Source organism: Falco punctatus (assembly GCF_963210335.1).
Source record: "Falco punctatus genome assembly, chromosome: 9".
Taxonomy (NCBI): Eukaryota; Metazoa; Chordata; class Aves; order Falconiformes; family Falconidae; genus Falco; species Falco punctatus.
The window spans coordinates 15,367,766-15,392,380 of record NC_137589.1 but is presented as its reverse complement, the minus strand read 5'-3'; the positions used below and the strand labels follow the sequence as shown (position 1 = coordinate 15,392,380).

The following is a 24,615-nucleotide window of genomic DNA, read 5'->3' as shown; positions in this document are numbered from 1 at the left end:
ATTTTTCCTAAAAGGTACATGTAGTTAGGGTTTTAACAAAACATTCAGAAGTGTGTATTGTGGAAGGAATTCCCTTGCGACTATATTAGTACTTTTCTGATCAGCCAGTTACAGGTATTCTAGCTTCATACAGACCCGGTAAAACACAGCTTTTTGTCTCTAACTCATTACAGAGGGGAAAACAATCTTGTCTCTATTTGTATTGAATCAAGAAAGAACGTAACAGGAGGGAGGGGAAAAGATAAGTGCAATCAATTAAAGTCATATTTGGCAGAACACGGCCAAACCCACAGCTATAAATGCACCTCAGTGGCAATTTTCAAAGCTCTATGAACACAAAGGCAGGTAGCACTATGTTTACATAGCTGAAAACAGGGCTATACGAGCGTTAGAACCACCCCAGGCATTTCCCTCCTGTGGCATCTCATGTATGATGGCAGTAGAGATTTACAAGGTCCTCAAAGAGCCACAACAAGTGTAATTAATTCTCTGCTTCCATCGAGTTTTGTGGTTTTGTCACTATGAGCAATAAAATAATTCTTCCAAAACACAGAAGGGAAAGAGCAAACCCCATGCTCTGGAATATACATGACGCTCCTGTAATTGAGGACTACAAAGTGGGAATGTTTCCAAGGGTGGTGGAGTCTGCTCTTTGGCGTTGGATTTCCTCTCGTATTTTTTTTTTTTTTTTTCCCACCAGTTTTAAGAAACTCAGTTCTAGACAGGTACTAGCGTGCCACCCACATAAAACGGGAAGCAGCCCCATCTCTCAGTGCATGTTAAAGCAGCACAGTCAGTGCTGCCGCCCTTCTGACATAGTGCTGGAGTAGGTGGCGACGCACTACTTACCTCTCATCCATGTTCTTCTAACGGTGGAAGGTTAGCTCTGCACGGTGACTGCTCCTGCTCAGTCAGTACATGAGCTTTGACTCCTTCTCTTGAAAAGTCGTCTTTTCTATTTTAATGACACTTCTGGTTGCGTGTGCAGAGGCACGTGGGGTCTCTGACAGGAATAAGGAACCTATCTCCCGCTATCCCAATTGACTCATTCCAACCGAAGCACAGGGCAAGAAGTTCTACAAGAACTGTCTAAACATCATTCCCTCTCCCTCCGCACATGTTCTGTGAATTAACGTTTGGATTGCAGAGCCCCGGTACTACATTTGGGCAAAGAAATGGGGTGGTTGTATGTGGAGAGCAAATACTTGAGATGGAACTCTCAAATGCAGGCAACTGCCCATGCACACAGTTGTGCAACCCTACTATTAGATGTCTCACTCTGATATTCTTAGTATAATAGAAGTATTTGGCTAGTAAACACTCTGTTATGATAACAGACAACTTAATCAGGCTGAAGACCCTGTTGGTACTTCAGTTTCTGCTTCAAAACACAAACTTATATTACCTAGTGGAAGTGCTGCGTTAAGCAAGGTGGAAGAAATGGGTTATACTTTATTTCATCCCTTCTTCTGAACTGGCAATGAAGCATGCAGACATTATGCTCTAACTTTAGAACAGCTGCCTCCATTTACTTATTTTCACTACTCCCTTAATTTGCCCAACAATTTTGCATATGTTTACTTTCTTACCTGATGTAGTCAAAGTATTCTTTGTGCTGATTCCGATAAAAAACAGACAGTTTAAGCATACGGCCTGCAATCACTTCAGCTTTTTCCAATAGCTGTGTTAGGTGAACTTTTGAATAATCTGGAAAGAAAGGACAATCTGCTAGTACGGGGGGAAGGAAAAAACCACAATGTTCTCCAAAAGCTACACAGACACGCAGACTTCAAATTGGACCAGGGTGTGGTAACATACCTCACATCAAGCAGTAACGATACAGAAACTAGTCCAACAGCAGTTTCCAACAGTGGTGACAGAAGAACGGCAGGAATATACATGCCTGATTCTCCCCGCGAACACTCTGCAAGCCTACAGCGCCTTTCAGCTCAGGGTTTGCTGTGTTAGCGCTGGTTACCTGACTGCAGAGGAACCGAGAACTGCCCTCTGGCGTATGTCATTTGATAAATTGTTTGCTACAATGTACCTGGTTGCAAGTCAATAACAAATTCACATAACTAAAAAAATTTTGCTTAGGACCCAGCCCAAATGGCATCTCAACCAACATGGGATTTATAGAGAGCTCGCTTCAGCGCTCAGCTTTCACACAAGCAAGCACACAAGCACCAAGGAAGAGACTTATAAGTCAATGACAGGCTAAATCGATCCTCAAGACAGGGTGTTGGTAGTGCTCAGGCTTTGCAGCATGCAGAGAAGGGAGAGCAGCAGAATGTCTTAAACAAGCTGTCTCTTAGGCAGCTGCCACGCTGTCTTTTCTCCACAGCTGCTAGTAGCCAGCAGCAGGTCCACAAGTGGTCCTGCCCCATTTTGGTTCACCGGTCTCCTTCCCTAGCGTGGGACAAGCAGTGGTGCCAGGCACAGCACTGTGGGGCAGCTAAGTTATTGCGGAACATAGGGGCAGTCCAGCTGCCTCTCAACACGCCAAACCCGAGCACACACACAGCATAAAGTTAGAATTCACATTTCTGGGTTTGACTATTACAACCCCCTTAGCCTGCTTGGCGCTGGTGGATGGCTAACCCACCGGGGCAGCAAAGCTAGCATTAATTGCATACACCCTGCGGTGCGTGTTTCCTCAGCAATATTACCTGCTGTGCAAAACTCGATGATTTCACTCCACTCAGAAACAACATAATCGCCATCAACTTGCTTTGATGCCGTCTGCACTGCTACCGTGTATTCTGTTCTTGGGCTCAAGAACCAGTGCCCGCGGACTGTCATAGGCAAGGGAACAGCTTTGGCCACCAGTTTAGTGGGTACATCCTGATGGAAAACAAAGACAAAAAAACAACACACAAGTCAGCAGTGCAAGCAAACCAATCCACCACCCCTTCCCTCGTTCTTTTTGCAATGTAATCCCCAAACCCTGGCTCTTCTGTGTAAACCTTAGTTCTCACAATTCATTGGTGCAGCAAAGTTAAATAGAGTGGCCGAGGACAACGGTCTAAGGTTTGCTCTAAGAGCAACGATGATAACTTGCATGTATGAGTTTATTAATGGTTCCAAGTGACTATAGACTGATATTATTATATATAGGCCAATTATACAATTCAGACCAAAGGCATTTGTGCTGAAGTATGCAAACAAAGAAAGACAAGCTACTGAGCACAAGAATATCTTTAAGAACTTCTTGTGCTCTCATTGCCATTGTTTTCTTTCAGTCAGCGTAACCAAATTTCTCCTGTCACTGATCAGTCCACCTATATTGCTGTTGATACCTTCCAAACCAAACAGCGATAATTAAACACATTGCAGAGTCACTTTGTGTGTTTTAAATGCATCAAAATACCCTTCTGTACAGAAAGGGCCAGAACAAGCCAAACATACAGCTAGATAGTTTGTGCCTGTCATTGCACCTCTTGCTTCCCACCCTGCCACCGTTCCAGATACTCTGTTGTGCTCTTCCATTGTATCACACCATAGTGCAACAAAGATGAACAGCTGCTTGTCGTTGTTGAAATACCTAGTTTCTACAGTACCAAAGGCTGCAAGGGGAAGACAAAATTGAAGAACTGGACAGTTTATGCTGCAAAGGGGAAGACAAAATTGAAGAACCGGACAGTTTATGCTAGAACTTTGGGTGAAAGGTCTCACAGTGGAGTGGAATGGTTCCCTGCATGGTGTACCTGAGGAGCTGTGATAGTGAGAGAGAGATTTACTTTTGAATATATATCAGCAATCACAGAATAGTAAGATGGCTGCCATCTGAAAAGTGCACTTTAGGTAACATCCATAGCTGTCCACCCATAAATACTTGTCCATAGTCATCCACCTAGAAATACTACCACAGCAGTCCCTTAAGGAAAACAGAAATAGAAAAGAGACATTTTCTTTTCATGATCTGTAAGCAAGACCTGAAAGGTTTGGTTTTTTTTTTCACTTGTCTTCTATTATGCGAAAGTATCTTCTCTTTTTTTTTCTATCACCAAAAATATTCTTAAGCTTCTGTATTATGCAACTGTAAAATTAGCAGCTTGTGATATTACAAGAACTGAAATGTGATTGACTGATAATCAAGGGTAAGAATTTGTTGTCATGATTTCTTTTTTGCTAATTCTCATTTAAATCAAATAACAGTTGGAAGAAAACTTTCTCTGTAAAGAATTCAGTTGTGCACTCTGACATAAATAACATATAAGAGATAGAGAAAAATAACAATAAACAACAAAAAAGAAACCCCAAATAGCATTTAAGCTACCACCCTGGAACTATATCGCAAAGACATCCCACGGGACTGCACTTGCTACTGCTAACACAGCCAGCAGCTGGTGCAGTCACAACCGTTACTGTTGCTGTCACCTTTCCTTTCCAAAGGGTAACAACTGTCTCCACCCGCTCAGCCCTCTGTGCCCATAACCCGGTGCTGGGGTTTGCCCCATTAATTTTGCCAGTTTTCATGTAACATTAAAAGCCTCATTGCCCTCGTGCGCCAAAGCCTCACCTTTGGGCTGTGTATCAGGAAACTCTCCTAACCGTACCAAAAAACGGGGCAGACTACCCAAACCCACACTAAATAGAGGGGTTTATCTCTTGTACAGCTGGGGAGGAGGGGCAGATATGATGCTTTTCATAACTCTAATCTGTTCTTTTACTAAGCAAACACTTCATTTTTCCTTAAGGCCTGACCTTGGGAAAAAAATGTCCAAATGTTAAGGTTGAAATTTCTCTGGGGATTCTCCATTTCTTTTCTTCTCTGTTCTGCTCAGCTCTCACTCCTGGCTGAGCCCCCCAAAAAGCACAAAGGAGGTTATATGCCAGCTTGAGGACCACCAGGATTCTGGGGCGGCAGATGGCTGCTCCACTGCCAGCACCCACCAGATAATTCTAAAGGTACCTAGACAGCAATAATTTCAAGGAACAACCTGGAAACACTGAATAACTAAGCAGCAAGGTACACAAGTCACACTACCTCTCTCCTTTTTGGGGAAAGATGCATCCTTTGCAGTCCCTTTTTCTTGCCAAAGAAGCACCTTTCAATTTTCAGCTTTCTCCCGTTTCATCTTATCCTTCCCTTTGCCAGGTCTGCTCATAGGACACATCATGGGAACTCAGCACACCCAAGCTCCATTCCTAGTTTTGCTAAATATCTAAGCCTCATTTCCTATTACAAGGGAATAATCATACTACTATATCTTTAAAAAGTGGGAAGATACCCAAACTGCATTAAGGAAAAGACAGTTTTATTAGAATTCTAGTCTTTACATACTAGTACCAATGCAATCCTCCTCCTTCGCAGATATGATGACAATAGTCATAAATAATAAAACCATACGCACCCTAAATATGCTGAAGTATTGAAAGGATGGATCATTCATGTATGGTCTCCTGGGCACACAAGGAAGCAAGCAGGCCCCTTTCCTGAGGGACAGCATCTATCTGTCAGGTTAGGTCTATAACCCAAGTCACTTGCTCACAGCCACGTGAGCAAACTGAGACTTAACACTAACTCTCTGCAGGTTAGAAAATAGTTTAAGCTGGTCATCTGGGCCTGTCACTGTGAGAGAGACACGAACTTGCAGACAATGATTTACCCTACCTGTAAATTAAGTAAGAATGATTATTCCCCCCGCCCCCCCCCCCCCCCCCCCCCCCCCCCGAAGATGCCTGTCTCCTTCCACAGCCTGACTGCTGGATGACTCCTGAGAGTAAGTCCCAATGCTCTTTTTTAGAACTAAGTGGTATGTCTCACTCTTTTCTTTCTAAACAGCTCTGCTAGGAAAAGGGGCAGTGATATCTTCCATCTTTATACAATAGCTTTGTTATGAAGGCAATGGATGGGTGAGGGCTGATTTATTTCCCTCCGGATTCTGGTCCCTGGTGCTGCAGCTGCCAGTTTATCAGCTCCCTACACAGCGGGTGTGCTGCTGAGCTTCAGCCGTGAAACTACTATAACTAACGTCATAGGGAGGAAGGATGCTTGTCTCCAACCATACTAGGGTTAGGGCAAATTTGGAACTTGAGCAGTTTTTAATTTCTCAAAAAAGCTGATTTTAGGAAGCCTGTTAAAAATTACTTAGCACTAAAGATGCATGAAAGCAAACACGTATGTGCTCTGGCATGGATAGCTGTAGAGCATTCAGTCTGCAGAGTTCTCTTCCTCACCCTGTCTGCTGTCTGGATTTCCACCATTCTGGCCAGGGAAAAAAAGCAACCCTCTCCCCCAAAAAAGTTTTACCAAGTCACTAACACAACTAGTACCATGAAATTTTAATTTAATTCTGACAAAATATCCAACTTACTCATAATTTTAAATGATGGAATTTAATCTCCTGTTCTTACAAAACCAATTACCTCTCCTTTGGCTAAACACTTTATCACAGTAAAAAGCTATGGAATTGCTGAGAAACACAAAATAAATCTAATAGCCTAGCTTTATTACCCTACCAATATCCCTTTTTCTCTCCATTTTAATACTTGTCTCATCACGGGGATATAGATTTTGAAGTATACATAGTGTTTCATCTGTTAGGGTGGCTCCATCTTTCACAAAAACAAATTTTACAACTTTACTCCAGTTTGAACATGAATGAAAAAATATGCAGATTCATAAAATGAAAGAAATTAAAAAAGAATCCATCCCAGTAAGCATTTCTATTAGAGGGTATACTCATTCCTGCAGTATAAAATGGGAAATCAAATTCAAATGTTGTCAGTCCAAAAGTAATAACAGTAAGAAAAAATCAAATATATTCTACTTTATTTGCTATTACAATTAAAAATGGGGCATAATAAATTCCTATTAAATCTTATAGTGCTAACATTAAAGTTTGTAGTGCTTCCCATGCTGGCTCCTAGCAATTGCAACATCTTGGCCAAATATGTAAAATTCTCAATTTCAAGCAGTATTAAGTGATTGTTCATTAAACTTAATGCATGTGTTATTTCCAACCACATTAAAAAAAAAAAAAAAAAAGAAATGTGAAAATTATACACCTGCTATTAACAGAATTCACAGGAAAAATAGCCTCACAATAAAAAGACTCAGAGAAATTTGTGGAAATATTTTCTAGTTATTGGTGGGAATATTTCCTGGTTATCCCACTGATTTATAAACCAATAGTAATCTAGGTGTTGAAAGAATTAGAGCTCTCATACTTGTCTGGTTGGTTATTTGTACCTTGGCAAACCTTATCTTTTAGAGGTACTGGCAACATTGGTTTTAAGTTGGCGGGTGATTGTGTTGTTTAATCTTCTATCTCATTCCACGTTTCCCTAGACATCTGGGTATTTCAACTGTTCTGAGGTCAAAGCAAATTTTGCTGGATTTGGTAAGTACAGATTCCGCAATGCATTCAGTATGTCCCTGCATCAGTGGCTTGAAGAAAGAGGCCAGATGAATATTCAGGTCACAGTGCTGAACGCTGCAAAATAAAATTGCTGGAAGCCTTCCTAGAAGTGCATTAGAATTTGTGACTCTTCTGTTGAAATGACATGTGTTGTTTTCATGAGTCTGTCACTGAACAAGGACAGGCACAGAATACATGAATTGTTTAAATAATGATTTAGAGCTAGTCAGGAATAAAAATGTCTGTCTGGCAATACATTGTGCAGGTTCCAAACTGTTTTCAAATGAAATAGTAAAGGTTATGTGCAGTTCTCCATGAAACAAATGAACTTGTGTGTGCATGCACATAGGCTAGAGCCAGAGAAGGTATTCCATGGTTTGTTTTTTTTTTTTAAAAAAGAGTCAGTCAATCAGATTAATCAAAACCTGCCTTTGCTGGAAGTCCAATACCTATTTCCCATGGTCTGCTTTTGAAAGGAGAATAAAACACTGAGATTCATCTATTTAAAATCAAGTATTTCCATCTTGATTTTTAAAGGAAAATTACCTTGTGTTTAAATTTGTTGGAATTCTTGTTTTCTTTCTTGTTGAGATCAATGAAGTAGTGAGTAATGCGGTCCTTGGATTTAGAATCCATGTCCCAAGAAATCTTGAAGGAATCACATGTGATGTTACTTATTTTGATGTTGTGTGGGACTGGAAGTTCCTCCATCTCTGCAATCCCACTATCTTGTGATTTATTCCCTGCATAAAAAAATAAGCAAGATTCATGCAGTTAAAGACCTATTAGATACCCTTTTTCTGTGCTCCAATACAATCACACCTCCAAACAGCCTTTCACAAAGATTCACAGGTGGTACTGAGAAGCAACTATGAGGTACAGTTATGCAAGTGTCGATGTCAGCGATGGGAAATATTGGAAAGGGATGAAACTCCGCACATGAATAAGCACTAGACTCATCCCAAGTGTGTGCAGCTGCAGTTCGAGAATAAGAAACATCTGAAGCTGTCTGGTGCTACAATGTTTAGTTGAGATGCCAGCAATGTCTACAGTTAACACATTGGTTAACTATCACTGAAATAAATACACATAGAAATAGTATTCTTCCTAAACCCATTTTTCAGGCACAAAGTGAAACCAGTCTCTTCAAGGTTTAAAGATGGTATAAGTACATACACATATGTATATACATATATAAAAAGCTGTCTTCACAATGAAACAATTAACAGTGATCACTTTGTTGAGCTCAGTAAAAGGGCCATATACACCAATTTCATTTTCTGATCTTTATTCTCTCTATTCTATTTGCCCAGTTGAGACCCTGCAGTTTTCTTGGCAAGTTTTTTCTAATTTCTAAGTGCATATGGTAGATGAGCAAATGACCATTGACCCCAAAAACCATTGCGGGTTCTAAAATTAGGTCTTCCCTTAGTTCCCAAGGCAACCTTGTAGCAGAGCATTCCATGATCAGTAAAATTCAGAAACATTAGGTGATCCTGCACTACCTAAGACAAAAGTCAAAAGCAAACAAACCCACCCCCCCAAAAAAACCCAAACAAACAAAAAAACCACAACAGAAAGATGAGAAAAATAAGTAAAAATGAAAAAATAGAGATTGTGTAAGAAAAGGAGTAAAGAAACAGAGCATTAAAAAAAAAAAAATCAAACACAGGTGAGAATATAAAGAAACAAAGGAGAAAAACAAGGCTAATATCTGTGTAAAAAAAGAGAGGAAAGCTCCCAAATTCCATCCAGATGAGGAAGATAGGAAACTCATGCAAAGATGCGAGACAACACATTGTCAGAATTATTTTCAGTCACATCTAATGATACAAAAAGATAGTATTTATACTTCCATCAAAACTGATAAAAAACTGGACCCAAAAGGTGAGTCTAGTCAGTAATAATAATACATTTGACTTGGAAAACATTAAGGACATTTCCACCTCTCAACATACGCTGTCACAGAATTATACCAACACCTCAATGCAGGAATATTAAGGCTGGCCTGATTGTTCAAAATTCTCCTCATGGATATGTGAAATTCAATCACAGAGTCCATGAAATCCATACATTTCCAGCTAGTATTCTGAAAAAAGCAATTTTACTGATGGTTTTAAGAACCAAATAGAACATTTTCTACTTTTGTTCCATCTTATGAGCTTGCATCCAACAGGTTGTCTCCCCTTCAAACATCCCACTTATTTTTCCACCCACCCCCACCCCACTTTCCAACTAATATCAAAGTCAGATAGTGTGTGGTCTTGCTCAAAGTCCTACTCTGTGCCATCCACAATGACATTGTCAACAGCTAAACTGCCTGCAGTAGACTCGGAAAAACCAGTCATTGCTGACAGCTTTCTCTTCATATGAAATACATGGTAAGTGCTTTTCCCAACATGAGATTTCAGAAAGCCAGCAGGGAGAAAATGGCATTGCTTTCTTTTGTAAGCATTTTGTTTTTCAAAAATGACTGAAAGCTCTACCAGGTACGCTGAAAAGGCTACATACGATCGCTCTTCCAGACATGAGGCTCTGTGCTTAAGCAGTAATGTTTCTGAGGTTCTCAGACCTGCAGATCTGGATGGACTTGGATCTCAGCATACTGGATAAATGAATAAAGACCTGAACAGACATGCAGTCAGGAAATCCAAACCATATATATCCACAATACATTAATGTGCAACTTCTTTGCTTCAAAAGTGAGTTTCTATACTCCATACCTATGGGCCTAAGCATAAGACATCTGCAAAGCAGTATTGACCATTGACAAAAAGTAACAGAGGTGAGAAAAGGTTTTGGAGCACATGGATGACAGCCAAAGAGCAAAAGTGCTTCTGTAAAGGGGCATTTTTTTTTATACAATTCTTGGAAATAATGTCTGGCATACCTCTTCAGATGTCTGGGCTCATGATCCTGTTAATTTCTTTGCTTGAGAAGTGAACAAATGGTTTAGCTAAATGTCTAGCAGAAAATCTCCAGGTAATTTTAGCGACATTTTAATGTAAGTCTGAGGAAAAGAAACCACCTGCTTTACTAAAGTGCTAAGCTATCCTTTCTTTTATGATGGAACAAAATCCAAAATAAACACTTTTCTGAAATCTTTAAAGCTCTTTGAGAGTAGAAAAAAAATCAGTTTACAGATTTTGAAATACAAACAGTATATGAAACAAAAAAGTAAAATACCTCACAGTCATGACTAGCAAGCAACACTCCAGTTTCCCGCAGTAGCAGGAATGATACACGGTATTAAACAGAGGAGGAGGATTCAGTGAGTATTGGTAAATGGTGGCTTTTGAATAGCAATCGGTGTGCCATTGCATGGGAACAAAGGAAAAAGGGACAGAGCATGAAAAACATGCTCTTGCTCTCTTAGGTTTGACTGATCCTAAGAACCAAGCATGCAGGTGACCAGCTTTGCCCGCAGAGCAGACACCCTAGCATTCAGACCACCAAGAAATTATGAAAAAGCATTCCCTTGTAAAGCATATGCTCTAACTCAGAATCTGGGTCCTGCAAAAACTAGTCCTCTTCAACGTTAGGAACAGCATTTTGTTCAGAGATGTACTGGAATATAACATAAAAGTGTGAGCTACAGTGCTTAACATCACTGCACCCTAATTAACTAGAAAGAAATGAAGGTGACGGGATAGCACAGGAGAGTGAGAATATCCTATCCAGTGTGGTAACGTATGCACATCACTTGTAACAACTACATAACGTGGAACATTTCCACTAGAGTTTATTAATATTATAAAAGCATTACAACTACTATATTTTTATTTATTAATTAATTACAATTTTTAAATTAAACAAATAATTAATTAAAATATAAATAGTAAATAAATAAATAAATAAATATAAGGCAAAAATAGGCAGAATTTTCAACAGCTTACCCAAAGAAGTGTAACTTTGATCTAAACATGGATGCCCAGTGTTTAAGAAAATACTACTATCTGCTGTTAAAGCAGGGGTTCAGCTAGGGTCTGATAATATTGTCAACCAAACCACTTAAAAATGCTGGCTGCTACAACAGATTACTTAGCAACCTACCTGCTAGTTAAAACTAGAGACTTCAGTTGATTGGTAAATGTAATATAGGCATCCCGGAGATCAACAACTGACTAAAAAGGTAACACGTTTGTACCTTGCCTTTTTTCCATTTCTGCTCTGAAGAATATTTTGAATTGGTTTTCGTACCAGAAAGCGTGTCCACTTCAAGCCACCTCTTTATACCAGGGTCAATTTAAAGAATAGACCAACATCAGGAAACAGGATGTCTACTAAAAGCAGAAATAGCAACTGAACTTACTCAAAGCCAGCATACACTTGCCCTAAAGTGCTCCAAAACTCCAGCTGAAAGGAAGTTACTACTGCTATGTATGTGAAAAAAGGTGGAGAAGGCATTAGAACTGGCTGCTTTCATGTCAGTTGCTTTGCCACTTCACTGAGGCTAAATTGATCTTTCTTAGGTGAAGCACCACAATACAGACAAAAAAATGAAAATAGCATAGGAAAAGTTGCTGTAAGAAGCTTCATATCAAATTAAAATAGATCAGCTTCCAGCTAAAATGGCTACTTGTTTTGCACATTCATGTTGCTTCAACACTAGAAGGCCCAGCCGGACTGCGTAGAAACACTGCTTGCAGGTCTCTTTCGGGCAGACACTTAGAGAAGAGCTAGTAGTCGAACAGCCTGGTCTCCCCTGCCAAAAAACCAGGCATGTCATCCCTGTATGCTGCAGAAGTCCCTCTGTTTTAACAAGAAAACAGTTCTCTTTTAGAGCAAGCAAAAGGGCCCAGAGATTCTTGACCCATATAATAAGAATTTAAAGACCACTCATGTGTGCATAGGTCACACTGGAAGCATAAGACTTTAAATTTCTTCAAAGTCAAAGAATAAATACAACATGAGATCAGCTGGAGAACTGCAAGATTAATGCTTTATGCTCCTATTCACAGGCTTATCTCTTTCTGCCATATCCAGACCTAAATTTCAAGTTAAATTGTCTAATCAATTTTAAAGCAGTTATGATACTCACTGCTGCAGCTAAACCAAAATGCTGGCAAATGGGTAACAAACCAATTTTATTTATATACACATAGACACACTTAATTTAGCATCCTCATTACATCTTCTACTTACATAAATTATCTCTGAATGGGAAAAAAAGGCAGAAAAATCCCATTGAACATTCACGGCTTTCACTGTCACAATTGAAGACAAATGATAAGACTTGGAAATTGGTAAGTCCACACTGAAAATATCTGAAAAAGGATGTTTTTGAATTTGCCTCGTCACTCAAAACACGCTGAACCATTGCATCTGCAGCAGTAGAATGATGGTGGCAAAGAACCTTAACACAACCTCTAATTGGTAGCTACCGAGCATTCACAACCACTGAATTTTTATGATTTTTGAGTACTTGATCATCTTTTTCCCTTACTTCCAAAAATGCAGAACTTCACAGCAGGGCAAGGCAGAATGTGCCTACTGATTTTTAATTTCACAGACAAACTGTTAACATTATCCACAAAAGGAATCCTGAAAGGGCTAATTTGTGATTCACCCTCTAAGCATACTTACAGCTCACAAAAGTCAGTTTTATGAACGAGACCAATAAAATAATACATTTACAGGTTCCTGTGACCTTGCTTACAGAAGTTTTGACTCTGATATTATCTTGGCAAATACATTCCTGCTATCAAACTTTAACAATGGAAAATAATTAACTGAACAGTATGATAGACATTTAATGAAGATATAGAATCCCTACACATACATTTGTATATCCCATAGTTTGAATGTAATTCATTGTTTGGAGACATTAAAAAGACGGCTTCATGCTCAGAAGTTGTATATCAGACATGCTGGGGTAGAACTCCTCAGTATTCAGAACTCATGCAGTTTGTATTTAGCAATCAAATCGCACCCTCTTTCCCACCACTCCATCTGTAACACTAATATGCCACCTTTCACAGCATTAACTACGCAGTGTGCTGCACTATGCAAGCACGAAAAATTATTCAGCAGTCAAGAAACAAATGCACAGAGAACAGAACCTGCAAATGTCTGAATACAATGACATAATAGCCATCCATCAACAGGGAAAAGGCTACAAATATTACAACCATAATGAGCGTGATTACTTGTACTCAAGAGTGAAGTAAACTTGTGAAATAATAATTGAACTGCAATGATGTCCATTAAATCTGGAGAAATTAAAACAAGGCAGGGCCAGGTGAAATCATTTTCTCTGATGGAGCCGTGAAAGTATCCCTTCAGTAATCAGGGTGACAAAATATAGCTGTAAAATATCACTATTTATCTGCAATTCAGACTTGGATACTACGGGGAAAGTAATATAAGAAGGCTTTTCAGATTGCTATTTCCCCTTCATGGGGTTTAGATTTAAGCAATTCAGGTATTCATCCAATATCTGGACAAAAACTATTTATTAATTTTATATACAGAAAAAATGTAAACATCTAAACAGAATTTGGAATAAAGGGGGGGGGGTGTGTGTGTGTCTGTTTGAACCATCACTCAACCAAATTCAGAGTTGTCCTAAGCAGTGGTGGAAAGTTACACACCCCTGAAGTGATGTTAATTCACTTCATATCACAGAGGCCAAACATGCCAGGAGAACAAACAATAGCAAAGAGAAGAAAGCGATGAAAGGGCTTTTCCTTGCATTACTTTTAAAATCTCTTGTTGACTCTGTTTCCTGCTAAGGCTTTGTCCTTCTGTCCCTCAAGATGCAAATTAAATCAGCTTAATGAAGTGTAACTTACATTTTCATTTAAGCCCATTATGAACCACCCTCAACATGTATAAATAGATTTGCCTCTTTTGGCATCACTCTGGAAAATCTCCAGTTGTACGGACAAAGATAAATCATCTGGTTCTAAGTTTCTTTGTACTCAGGGGTAAATCTTCAGTGTCTTTAGAGTCATGTTGTGGGAAACATGGACTTGCGATGCTTTTGGAGCAGATATTCTGAAATCACTATTATGCCTCTCCTAAGCTGCCGACACCACTGCCATGGATTTCTGAAAAGGTTCCCAACAGATCAGTGAAAAATGTGAAGGCATTTGGGGCTGTCAGTTTGTACTGTGTAAATCTCAGGCTTGTCCTTGCATCTGAAATGGTTGCTATTAACAAGTTCCTTTATCTGAGGATGAAGGTCCTTGCATTTAATACTGTCTAGATTTAAAACAAAACACAACACAAACCATGGAATGCTTGTGGCTGATGACTGTTTCCAGTTACAATACTGCCTTTTCCAGCTGTAAGTTACACTGAAACATTCTAAGAGCTCACTGGTCTAGCTACCACATTCTCAGCTGAGGAGGTGACATCTAAGTACTTGAGGACAGCAGTTTCTTCAACTTTGATTTCACAATGATTTGCAAAGTCATCTGTTCAAAACCTCAGTTTCATTTTCCAGAAGACATGCATATATTTAGAGATTTCAAATAAATGTAGTGTTGAAAATCATGGAATCTAGTCATTCCCCAAAAAATTAGTTGAAAATAAGGAAACTTCACTGCTTCTTAAAGTCAAGGCACATATTTAAGGCTCAATTAAAAGTTGTAGACAAATAACAAAATAAAATACAGGTCCTACAGAAATTCTAGGTGAAGAATGTCTGTTCTCTGAATTTACCATTAGTAGCAACAAAGAAAAAAACAGTTCAAGACACTTTCAAGAAATGAGATCTTTTGACATTTATATGATGAAAACTGGCTTTGTGGTGCAGAAAAAAAAAAAAAAAACCGTGATGGAAAAACTAGGTGATACAAAACATGTATTATAGGGGGACTATACAGTCAGTATAAAAAAATAAGCCTACGTAACATGCCAAGCTCCTGAAGAACCTTCACCCTTAACACCAACCTGTGGCCCAGGGTTGAAAGTCCACCACAAAAAAGAAAGCCTAGGTTCGGTGGTGTTTCCTTCCTTCAAACTGTGGCTGGCTGTGCTAAAGCGACTCAGAGCAGCCTCTAGCTCGCCGCAGTTTTTATGGCAGGTAAGACACCCAGAAGCTACTGAACTAACTGGGAATGCCAAAAGCACAAGGAAGCCCTGGTGATATCCCACAGCCAGCAAATGGGAGGAAAGCCAGCTGAGCAGTTGTCATGCCACTTCTATGTCACTACAATATTCTCCTACACTGACGTAATTTCATTCGTTTATCTGGGCTGCTGTCACTCAGAGGATAGCGCAGCAAGTGCTGCTCTGTACTGTCTTTAGAAAGACACACAAGATATTAATCCCCGCAGTTACTTCTGTGAAGTGTCAGCTCCTTGAAATCTTAGGAATTTGATAAGGGAAACGTAACTAAGGTTTGTGAGCCAGAAAATAAGCAAGGTGAGACTGTACCCACACAGCACAGAATTAAAAGCTAACCCTGGGTCCTTAATACATTCTGGGAAGATATCTGAAAATCAAAAGATGGGGATGAGAGACACAGCAGAATAAGTTATAAGGTAAAAGAATTTTTGAGACCCTGAAAGATCAAGTTTACTTTACACACAGATACCAGTAGCACACGTGATAGACACATCAAAAGACAAACAAAATCTTATAACACAAATCACATTTTTAAAAAAATGTCACCTTTTTCAGATCTTAAAAATATATCCACTGCAGAAAACAGAAAGTGTTTTTCTCAAGTTAACATTTTCAGTACAATGAGATACATTAGCTGTGACCTTTTGAAATAGAAATATTTGATGAGAGGGGATTAATTTCATGAAGAGCACCCAGGTACCACCACATAAGAAATCCTCTTACTAGATACTGATACAACTTAAAAGAACTCATTTGGAAACAGTAACTCCCACATAATTAACAAACACACCTTTACACCTTCCGAAATGTAAAAAATTCTACCTTTCTTTGTCTTGATAATTCAGCTGATTGGTTATATATCAGCTCTATATAACCAAAATACTAAGTTTATAATTCTAGAAAACTGATATAGACTGGAAATATTTGAGTGCTATAATTCAGACTGAAATCTCTGACTTACTGTGGAGGTATTTTGTTTTCTCAAAAATTCAACAGGAAAAAGAATTCTTTCTGTGTAACCATCAAAAATGACAGGGAAGTGCCAAGAAATCACGTATTAGCTGCATACCTTAAATTTAACTAAGCAACAGTACACTATCATATTTTTCTCCTGAGCTCTGGAATGAGTGGGTCCCTTTCCAACTGCTAGCTATATAAAATTGTTTTACAGAATCAGGATAATATGTCCCAATCAAGCAAATAATTAACCTGAATATCAAGGATTTCAATGTTCACCAGAACACCTTGTTCAAGGCAGTCAATGAAACCACACAGAGGAAATACAAATACAGCAACATTTATAAAACTATCAAATCAAGACTGGTATTTGTTAGGCCATGTAAGTGGCACTTCTGAAAGATAGCTATTCTATTTCAAAGTTCAACCTGCTAACCATAACCACATAACTAACATTTATGCTTTATTCCTGCTTCTTTTCATGAACAAAACCCGAGTGAGTAGACTCAGACTTTTCAATGTCTCTCTCTCCTCTCCCCCAGAATTCTGGTAAACTAACTCCCAATACAGATTTTTTTATACTTATATAAGCATATTTAAGAAAATGTTCTAAATAAGTAACCTTGTAAAACCAGTTCCTACATTAGATAAAGAGAGAAAGCTTGGCTCTATAAATCCTGTTAGAGGGATAAACCCCTCTAAATCTTCTCTTTTCCTCCCCATGGCTGATACCAGTTGTGCATTTTCTAGTAAGATATTGTGCACTCTAACCAAAATTTTAAAAAAAAAAAAACAAAACACAGTTTTGAAAATAAAGCATCACTTCTTTATAACTACAATATGTATATCTATATTTGCTGGATGTTTTTGAAATGTTCATACGCATTCAGATTCTCTTGCTGCTTGATTTTAACTCAAGGCTTAATTTTGCTGTTTCCTACTAGTCTACACCATTGAGTTCAGCAGGAATATTCCCCATTGCAAAATGAAGAGAACACAACTACACTCTGTGAGCACAATTGTGCCTTTAGTACAGCCATCTTCTTCAGCAGAGAGGGTACCCCAAACCTGCACCTACATAAAACACTGAGCAATCTCCAGATTGTCTAGTTTCTGCATTGAAGAATTTCTCTCAGCCTCTTACAAAGGACTCAATTCTTCCTCTATCTCACATGGAGAACAAATGTACTCTACAAGTGGTCCCATGATTCAAATCAGGAGCAGTCCAATATCTCAATCCCACCACTGACAGCAACAAACGTGTAGGCTCTTGGTTCTCACCGAGCGGCGCCCCACTCTCTCCCAAGGCTCATTTTTCACTGCCTGCTGTCAGCTGCGGGACTGAAACCTTGTTCTGCAAGCAGCCTCTTGTTTCACAAAGATGGCTCAGAGACTCGGTTGCTACCTGACAGGACGCGTAGGACAGCAACTGAAGGACAGTGCATAACGAAAGAAAAGCATTCAGCACAGTCTTGCAGTTTTGCCAGTTGCTCGACCACTAACTCAACTGAGATGCTCATTTGCCCTTAGCAAAAGCACTTGACCATCATGTAGTTTGAGATCTTGTGCAGATGGCACGTCAGGGGCTTGGTTTCCTCAAATGTGTGTAAGTATGTTTTCCACTAACACCAATGGGAACACAACGCAAGTGTGGCAAACCTGACAGCTAGAAGTAGCAAATAAAGCATTACAATGGTATATTTCAGAATATGATTCTGCCATCAGAACTGTAGGGCTTTGGTTTACAGCTCAAGCATTCTCTCAGTAGACACTGAATGCAACAACAGGTTCAACAGGAAATTAAATGTCTCCATACAGAGACGGTTACTATAGCACGCAGAAATCAAACGGTCCCATTATAATATTTCTGTGGAATATAAATTTTGGCTTAAACACAAAATTCTCAAGAATGGATTTGTTGGGCCATATGTACTCCTTCCAAGTTAAAAATAATAAAACTCAAACTTTTCTTTGCTTCTTAAAAATGACAGTAGGTAGCGTAACAAGAAAAAAGCAGGAACAACATTCACTCCTGTGATAAGATCACAGATGTCTATGGAATTATACCTGAAATAAACTTTCTACAAGAGATGCATACTCTAATTCAAAAGCAAAGGCTGCTGTCCAAAAGATTTTTATTTTTTTGCACATATATATATGACTTACAATGGCGTTCGTGTGCAATACTGGTAAGATGCACTACTGCGGAAACCACCAATACTCTTACTATGCTAAGAAAAAATAAATTACTAACAAAGGCCAACATTATCCTTGGGCAGTGAGTCTCTTCAGGGTCACTTTCCATTGAGTGAAGAAAGGCAGTTTCCCAGACCGGATAATCCGAGTACCTACAGTTAGCTCTCACGCTTACCTTTGCCCTGGAGGAGTCTAATTCTTTTCACTGACTAGAGAGGGAGGTCATAGAAGTTAAGAGCTAGCTGAAGTTACCCTCTGTAATTATTTCCTAAATTACATTTGTCAATTCTTATGATTCTTATGACACTACAGCAACCTCTGATAATTTGCAAGATTCCTGACAAAGAGAACTAAAAAAAAAAAAAGAACGTGGGGGAAAAAAGTAAGTATTAAAATGCAGCCAATTTCTGAACTCTTATAGCAAAGAAATCTACAGCTCACTGACTTAGAAATATCCTTTGGACTGATGCTTTAAAAGGGATAAACTTTTCAAGAACAATTTCTCTGAATTTCTGTGTCAAATACTTCAGTTTTTCACTTATCCCCGCAATATTTTTTCTGAAAGCACTAATAGGATCAAACATCTAAGGACCATTTAATTTTGAATGTGGATGAATTTGTATCTTGAAAACTGCAATTATAGCTAAATTATTCAATAACTGTGATTTAATTAATTTTCATTTAAAATACATAATGCATTAAATTGCATCATTAAACCAATTTCTCAAAATAACTGTTTCCTCTTTTGTTATTACCATAAAGGAAATTCAGATATATCACTGTGAGCTGTCCTCTGCTGTTATCAGCCAATTGTTCCAATTCAGTGCCAACTCTTCCTTTGATTTTAGACCCATCCTTACCTGAAGCAAAAATTTAAGTAACATTTGGTAACATCTTCAGAAGAACCTAAATGATTTAGAAGTCTTACAGAAATCAACAAGATTTAAGGTGTGTTACTTGAGAGTTGCTGAAAACTTGGCCACATAAATGTAACAATTCATACCGATGGCCGAAAGTGGAGGCACACATGAGTTTCACAGACCCAAAGCAAAAGATAAAACCTGACTGAAAGTCTGATAAATGGCTAATACGGCAAGGCTGACCTTATTCTTTCTTTCACTAAGATTAAATTCTTACTGGGTATCCTGATGTCTTGGAAGTATTTAATAGTTATACTTTACTCATTCAAAACTAAACCACATTTTTAGAATGTCAATAGCCACCAGAAACCCTTTCTGATAGACTGAGTACTAAAATGGAAATAGATGCAAATCTCTGTTGATAAAAATCACACCTTTCTAGAGTTTCCCTTACTCCTTATGGATATGTTTTGCAAGAATATTTCAATGAAAACTGGATGCTTCTATAAAGTACTTGGTGTTCCACAAGGCTGGGCCACCATTACCCAGTTTTTCCTCTTTCCTTTTCACATTTTTATTACACATAAGTTGAGGAGCGTTAACTCAGTAAAATACTAAGCTATACACACGTGCAAAAAGATTCAATATTAAATGTGTTAAAAAATACATGGAGAAATTGTGAGAAAAGGAGGATTTTTGTTATCAGATAAACACATGCAACTGTAAGGTTGCGAATAATCATGTAGGTACACATTCCTTTACTAAGGACCAGGAAAACTGTAAGACAACAAAAAAAACACGTAGCCCAGACTAAACTGACATGCCATCGTGCCTACATTTCCCTTTATCTAAGATGTGCAGATCTACTGATCCTACCGTGCTCCCAAATCATTGTGGTAGAGAGCTGAGGAGAAGTGATGGGATCTCCTTTTATGACACACGAATATCAAAACCAAGCAAACTGATAAGCTGAGACTGAGTGCAAATACCACCACCAAACATCAGCATCTTGTTCCTCATCCTGTCTGCTGGGTGACTCATATATACAAAAAAAATGTATACCAATATACTGTTCACACTGAATTCTCTTACACTGTTTATACTAAAGACGTGGATTTATTTTTTACTGTACCTTGTCACGTTGAAGCTAAACAAACTTCTCTGCAGCCTTCTCTGGATTGAGAATTGCAGTGTGGCAAAAATAGCTACAGCTGCACTGCAACTCCTACTGACATACCATCGGTTTTCATGCCTCTGACCGTCACAGCTAGGCTAGTGCAATTGTGCCTTCTTGAAATCAAACAGGACACTATTGTAGACCACACACACCAAGCCACCACAGTATTTACTGCTAATTAAAGTAGTGCTCCCATTTTGTTCAGCACAGCAAGCTTAGGTACATGGGTGGTAAGTGGATCTTCTCAGCATGTGTTGACTACAAGAAGCAGTTTGAAAACAAATTTTAATTACAATGAGGATTTCTCAGCTGCTGAAAGGGAAAGAAGCTAATAAGGGATGTAAAAGGCTCTAAGCCATCTTTTAGCTTAATTTAAATGTCATTTAAAAATTAAAATAAACTTTACAGCCATTGATATATACTAGAATTTATGTATATTACATATCTTCATTTATACGGAATTCCAGATTTGGAAAGCAAGTAACTACATCAGAAACACTACTGTAAAAGCAGATCAATTTATTACATATTCTTAATTTGTTTAGCAGGAGAAGCCTGCATTGGCAGGTATCTATGCATCCTTATGAAATTCTGACCATACTTCAGACTGCACTCAGACCCATTTTGCGGTGTATTTTTGGAAGGATGCTACCTCAAGTACTGTTTTCCTGGAAAACAGGGAGTGACGTTTTTCGGCAGACTTCCACCCTGTTGATTACTAAAGGGGCAGATTTTTGAGCAGGAAGAGATCTGGAGCTTCTTACGGCATGAGGTTTTTCTGTACTGATGAATAAACAAGTACAGCTGCCTCTGAGACTGTGGAACTGCCTATGTCTCCAAGACTAACAACAAAAGAAAACAGATCTCATAGGTGAAGGCACTGACTGTATGACCCTGGACAAGTTGCTTGGGGCCAGATTCCGATCCAAGTTACACTGCTCTGGGTCACTGGCCTAATTGCTCCAATGCTCTTCATGTAACACAATGTAACTGAGAGCAAAGCATCGGCCTTAATCTTTTAGTGCTTTTAATATTAACCGTATATTAGAGAAGTGAGCGGCCTTTCATGATCTATAATTTCACGTGTACTAAACAAGAGAGATGGACAAACAAACACTTTCATTTTAGTTTATGACTATGCTTATACTCATGCTTATACTTGTTTACCTCATTCTTATTTGACTGGCAACAACTTGTGCCATTTCTTGCAGCTGTGTCTTAACCAAAACCAAAAATGTGTTCTCTGCTTCAAGTTATGTCATGTGAGTTCAAACCTAGCAAGCAGAGGCAGCCTTGTACTCACATGAGCTTTAATTTGACCTGCCAGCTTGCCTGAAAACTGCAACTGCATTGATCACACAAGGATTTTCGTTTAAGAACCATTTTTCTTTTAAGCAAAGGGAAGCCCAGAGAAAAAGGCAAAACGTGTCCCTTGAAGGGCAGCAGAGAGATCTCAGGGCTGGAGACCACAATCTTACCAAGCATTTTGCTTGAGAAAGTAGGGTGCTCAGCATGAGTAGGCTTTTGTAACTCACTGGATACCCTGGCACTCTGCAGCATGAATGAGCATTTTAGTTCAGTGCACTGGTAATTGCTGTGTGCTTTTCACACAGATCCCTTGTAAGGAATAGGGTCTGGCTCTGTTTTACACCAGTTTGTTCTTTTTAACTGTGATTTGAAATGTATTACATATTCACAATAGTTCAGGAAATTCTACTCTGTAACTTGCACTATTTTTTAAAATTTAATTTTTATGCAGGTTTCAGACTTTTTTTCAGGCCCTGACAAAAAAGGATATAGGGGTTCCGAGAGTCTTTTTTTGGCAAAGGCTGGAGTTCTGTTTTGTTTCATTTTTAGCTGGTTTCCTAGGGCAACCAAACGTAGTAAAGGTCTTTGGAAGCAGGTCTGCCACTGGCTGACTGTTAAAAAGAGGAGAGCATGCATAGATAACTTTGGTTGCTGCCAGTTTCATTAAGGGAGGCAAGCAGGCAGAAATGAGAGGACACTGTTAAATACTCCCTATCAAGGGAAAGGCTACAATGAGTTCAAGCTTCTCACTAATACTAGAACATACAAATGACACAACTATAAATACTGTAGTCAAAGGAAATTTTTAAGCAGCGTTTTCACCATGTTAGAATTCATCCCCTCACTCAGACCCAGTATAACATATAGGTTGTGTGGGTTTATTAGAAGTCTTGACTCCAGCTCATAATTTTCTTGTCCTGATGGCATTTGTAACAGACCTTTCATGTAAATTCTCTATATGAAGTTTGTCTAATGAAGAGGAGAAAACTCAAACTGAAGTTTTGATGTAATTAGCTTAAAAGAAACTTATAACAATTCTGAACTATCATATTAAAATCCACAAGAACACCATGGTCCTCAATAGTTCCAGAACTATTTTTTTAAAAAGCACAGCTCAGTTGGATACTTTAAATAGTTCCTGTTATAAAGTCTTCTGTAGTCTTACTATTCAGGCTATCAAAGAATCATTGGATCATAACAAGTGATCCATCACAATCATGGTAAGGCAAAATTGAATTATTACCTGTAGATGAATAGCTGCAAAACCTACTACAAATTCACCAAGCCAACCAAGTCCTCTTGGGTATGTTACTTAAATAAGAATTCATATTTAGATTAATTTTTCACCTTTTGGATTTATGGCATTTAAAAGCATCTCAAGCAATGTCTTCCAACTCACGCTCCTACTATATGAGCCAAATATAACAAGCATACTAAGATATACTGAAGAATTTAGTTTCATGGTATGGCTTCCGCCTTAAGCATTGCACACTTGTATTAGGGTTGACAGCCTCACCAGACAACCTTGGTGGTTTGCTGACAGTTTGCTCAAGGAAGCAACCCAGAAACCAGCTGAGCATTACAGAACATAAAAAAACAGGAAGAGGAGAATCAGTACTTTATTCTTCACATACAGAACCTAATTCTGTCTTCCCTGCAGTTGTACAGTTATGAGAAAGCAGAATACCAGACATGTTCCTACTACACAGGTCATGCTGGGGCAGCTGGCTACCTAATGTGTCATGAAACTTGAAATTAAACTCCCATACTCCAGAAAATCTGTTATACTCAGATCCCTGTAAATCAAATATGATTTAAGAACTCCATGCTACCTAGACAGAGAGACAAAGCGAAGTACAGAAGCAACATATTCAATGGGTCGAGGTTCCAAAGCATGGTACAAAGCAATTCACAGACAAAGGAAACAACGAAGTGTACCTGGGGGAAGAGAAAGTAACCTCCACCCGTGGGCAGAGGCGAGAAAATCCCATAAACTGTGTGTGAACTCTTACTGCTCAAAGCTGTCCTTTCATGAAGGGTAACGTGGCAGCTGTGTCATCAGAGCACAGGTTAACAGTGGCTAAAATTTCAGTATGTTCCCCACACGAGGCACAGAACTCCTCTGTGGTGTAATGCATTCAGTGAGCAGATACGTTTAGGCATTTTCAATTCCTGTGATTAGACATATGCCTTGAAATTACACTGAAAGTGTAAAGGCTAGAAATTAATCAGAAACATTAGCACTCTGAAAACCACATGTTTACTACAGGGCATTTATATTAATATACCAGCATAAATTCCATCATAAAAATGTAAGTGCATAATATTTACTCTATGTCACCAGATGTACCTTAGTAGCATTAAAATACAATCTGCTGCACACTCCATTCTTAATTTTATCCCTTAGTTTATATAAACATATGTATAATTTCCCTTTACATAAGTTGGAATAAAAGCACCGATGACACCACATGAATCACTCCACTGATACTTATATATTAGTAATCATGGCTGACCAAGATTGAAAGAGCCTTTTAAAATCTTTTTTATCCTACTGATTTTGAAGTCCATATGCCTTCGACTATGGGTACACATAGAAGTGAACTGAAAAAAACTCCTGGAATAATATTTTTAAAATGTTATTTCTAGCCCAGAACTAAAGATAGAGATGAAA

General features: G+C 38.7%; 1 protein-coding gene across 4 annotated transcripts in view; it reads right to left on the bottom strand.

Moving 5' to 3' along the window:
- Positions 1-24,615, bottom strand: part of PHYHIPL (phytanoyl-CoA 2-hydroxylase interacting protein like) — an 81,126-nt gene that overhangs the window by 3,394 nt on the left and 53,117 nt on the right. For all 4 annotated transcript variants that reach the window (XM_080402741.1, XM_080402742.1, XM_080402740.1 and 1 more), the window contains exons 2-4: positions 7,914-8,110; positions 2,670-2,844; positions 1,590-1,707 (exon numbers count right to left, since the gene is read on the bottom strand). In XM_080402741.1, coding sequence (XP_080258867.1) covers positions 1,590-1,707; positions 2,670-2,844; positions 7,914-8,078 — 458 coding nt within the window. In that variant the 5' untranslated portion in view covers positions 8,079-8,110. The remainder of the gene's footprint in view (positions 1-1,589; positions 1,708-2,669; positions 2,845-7,913; positions 8,111-24,615) is intronic.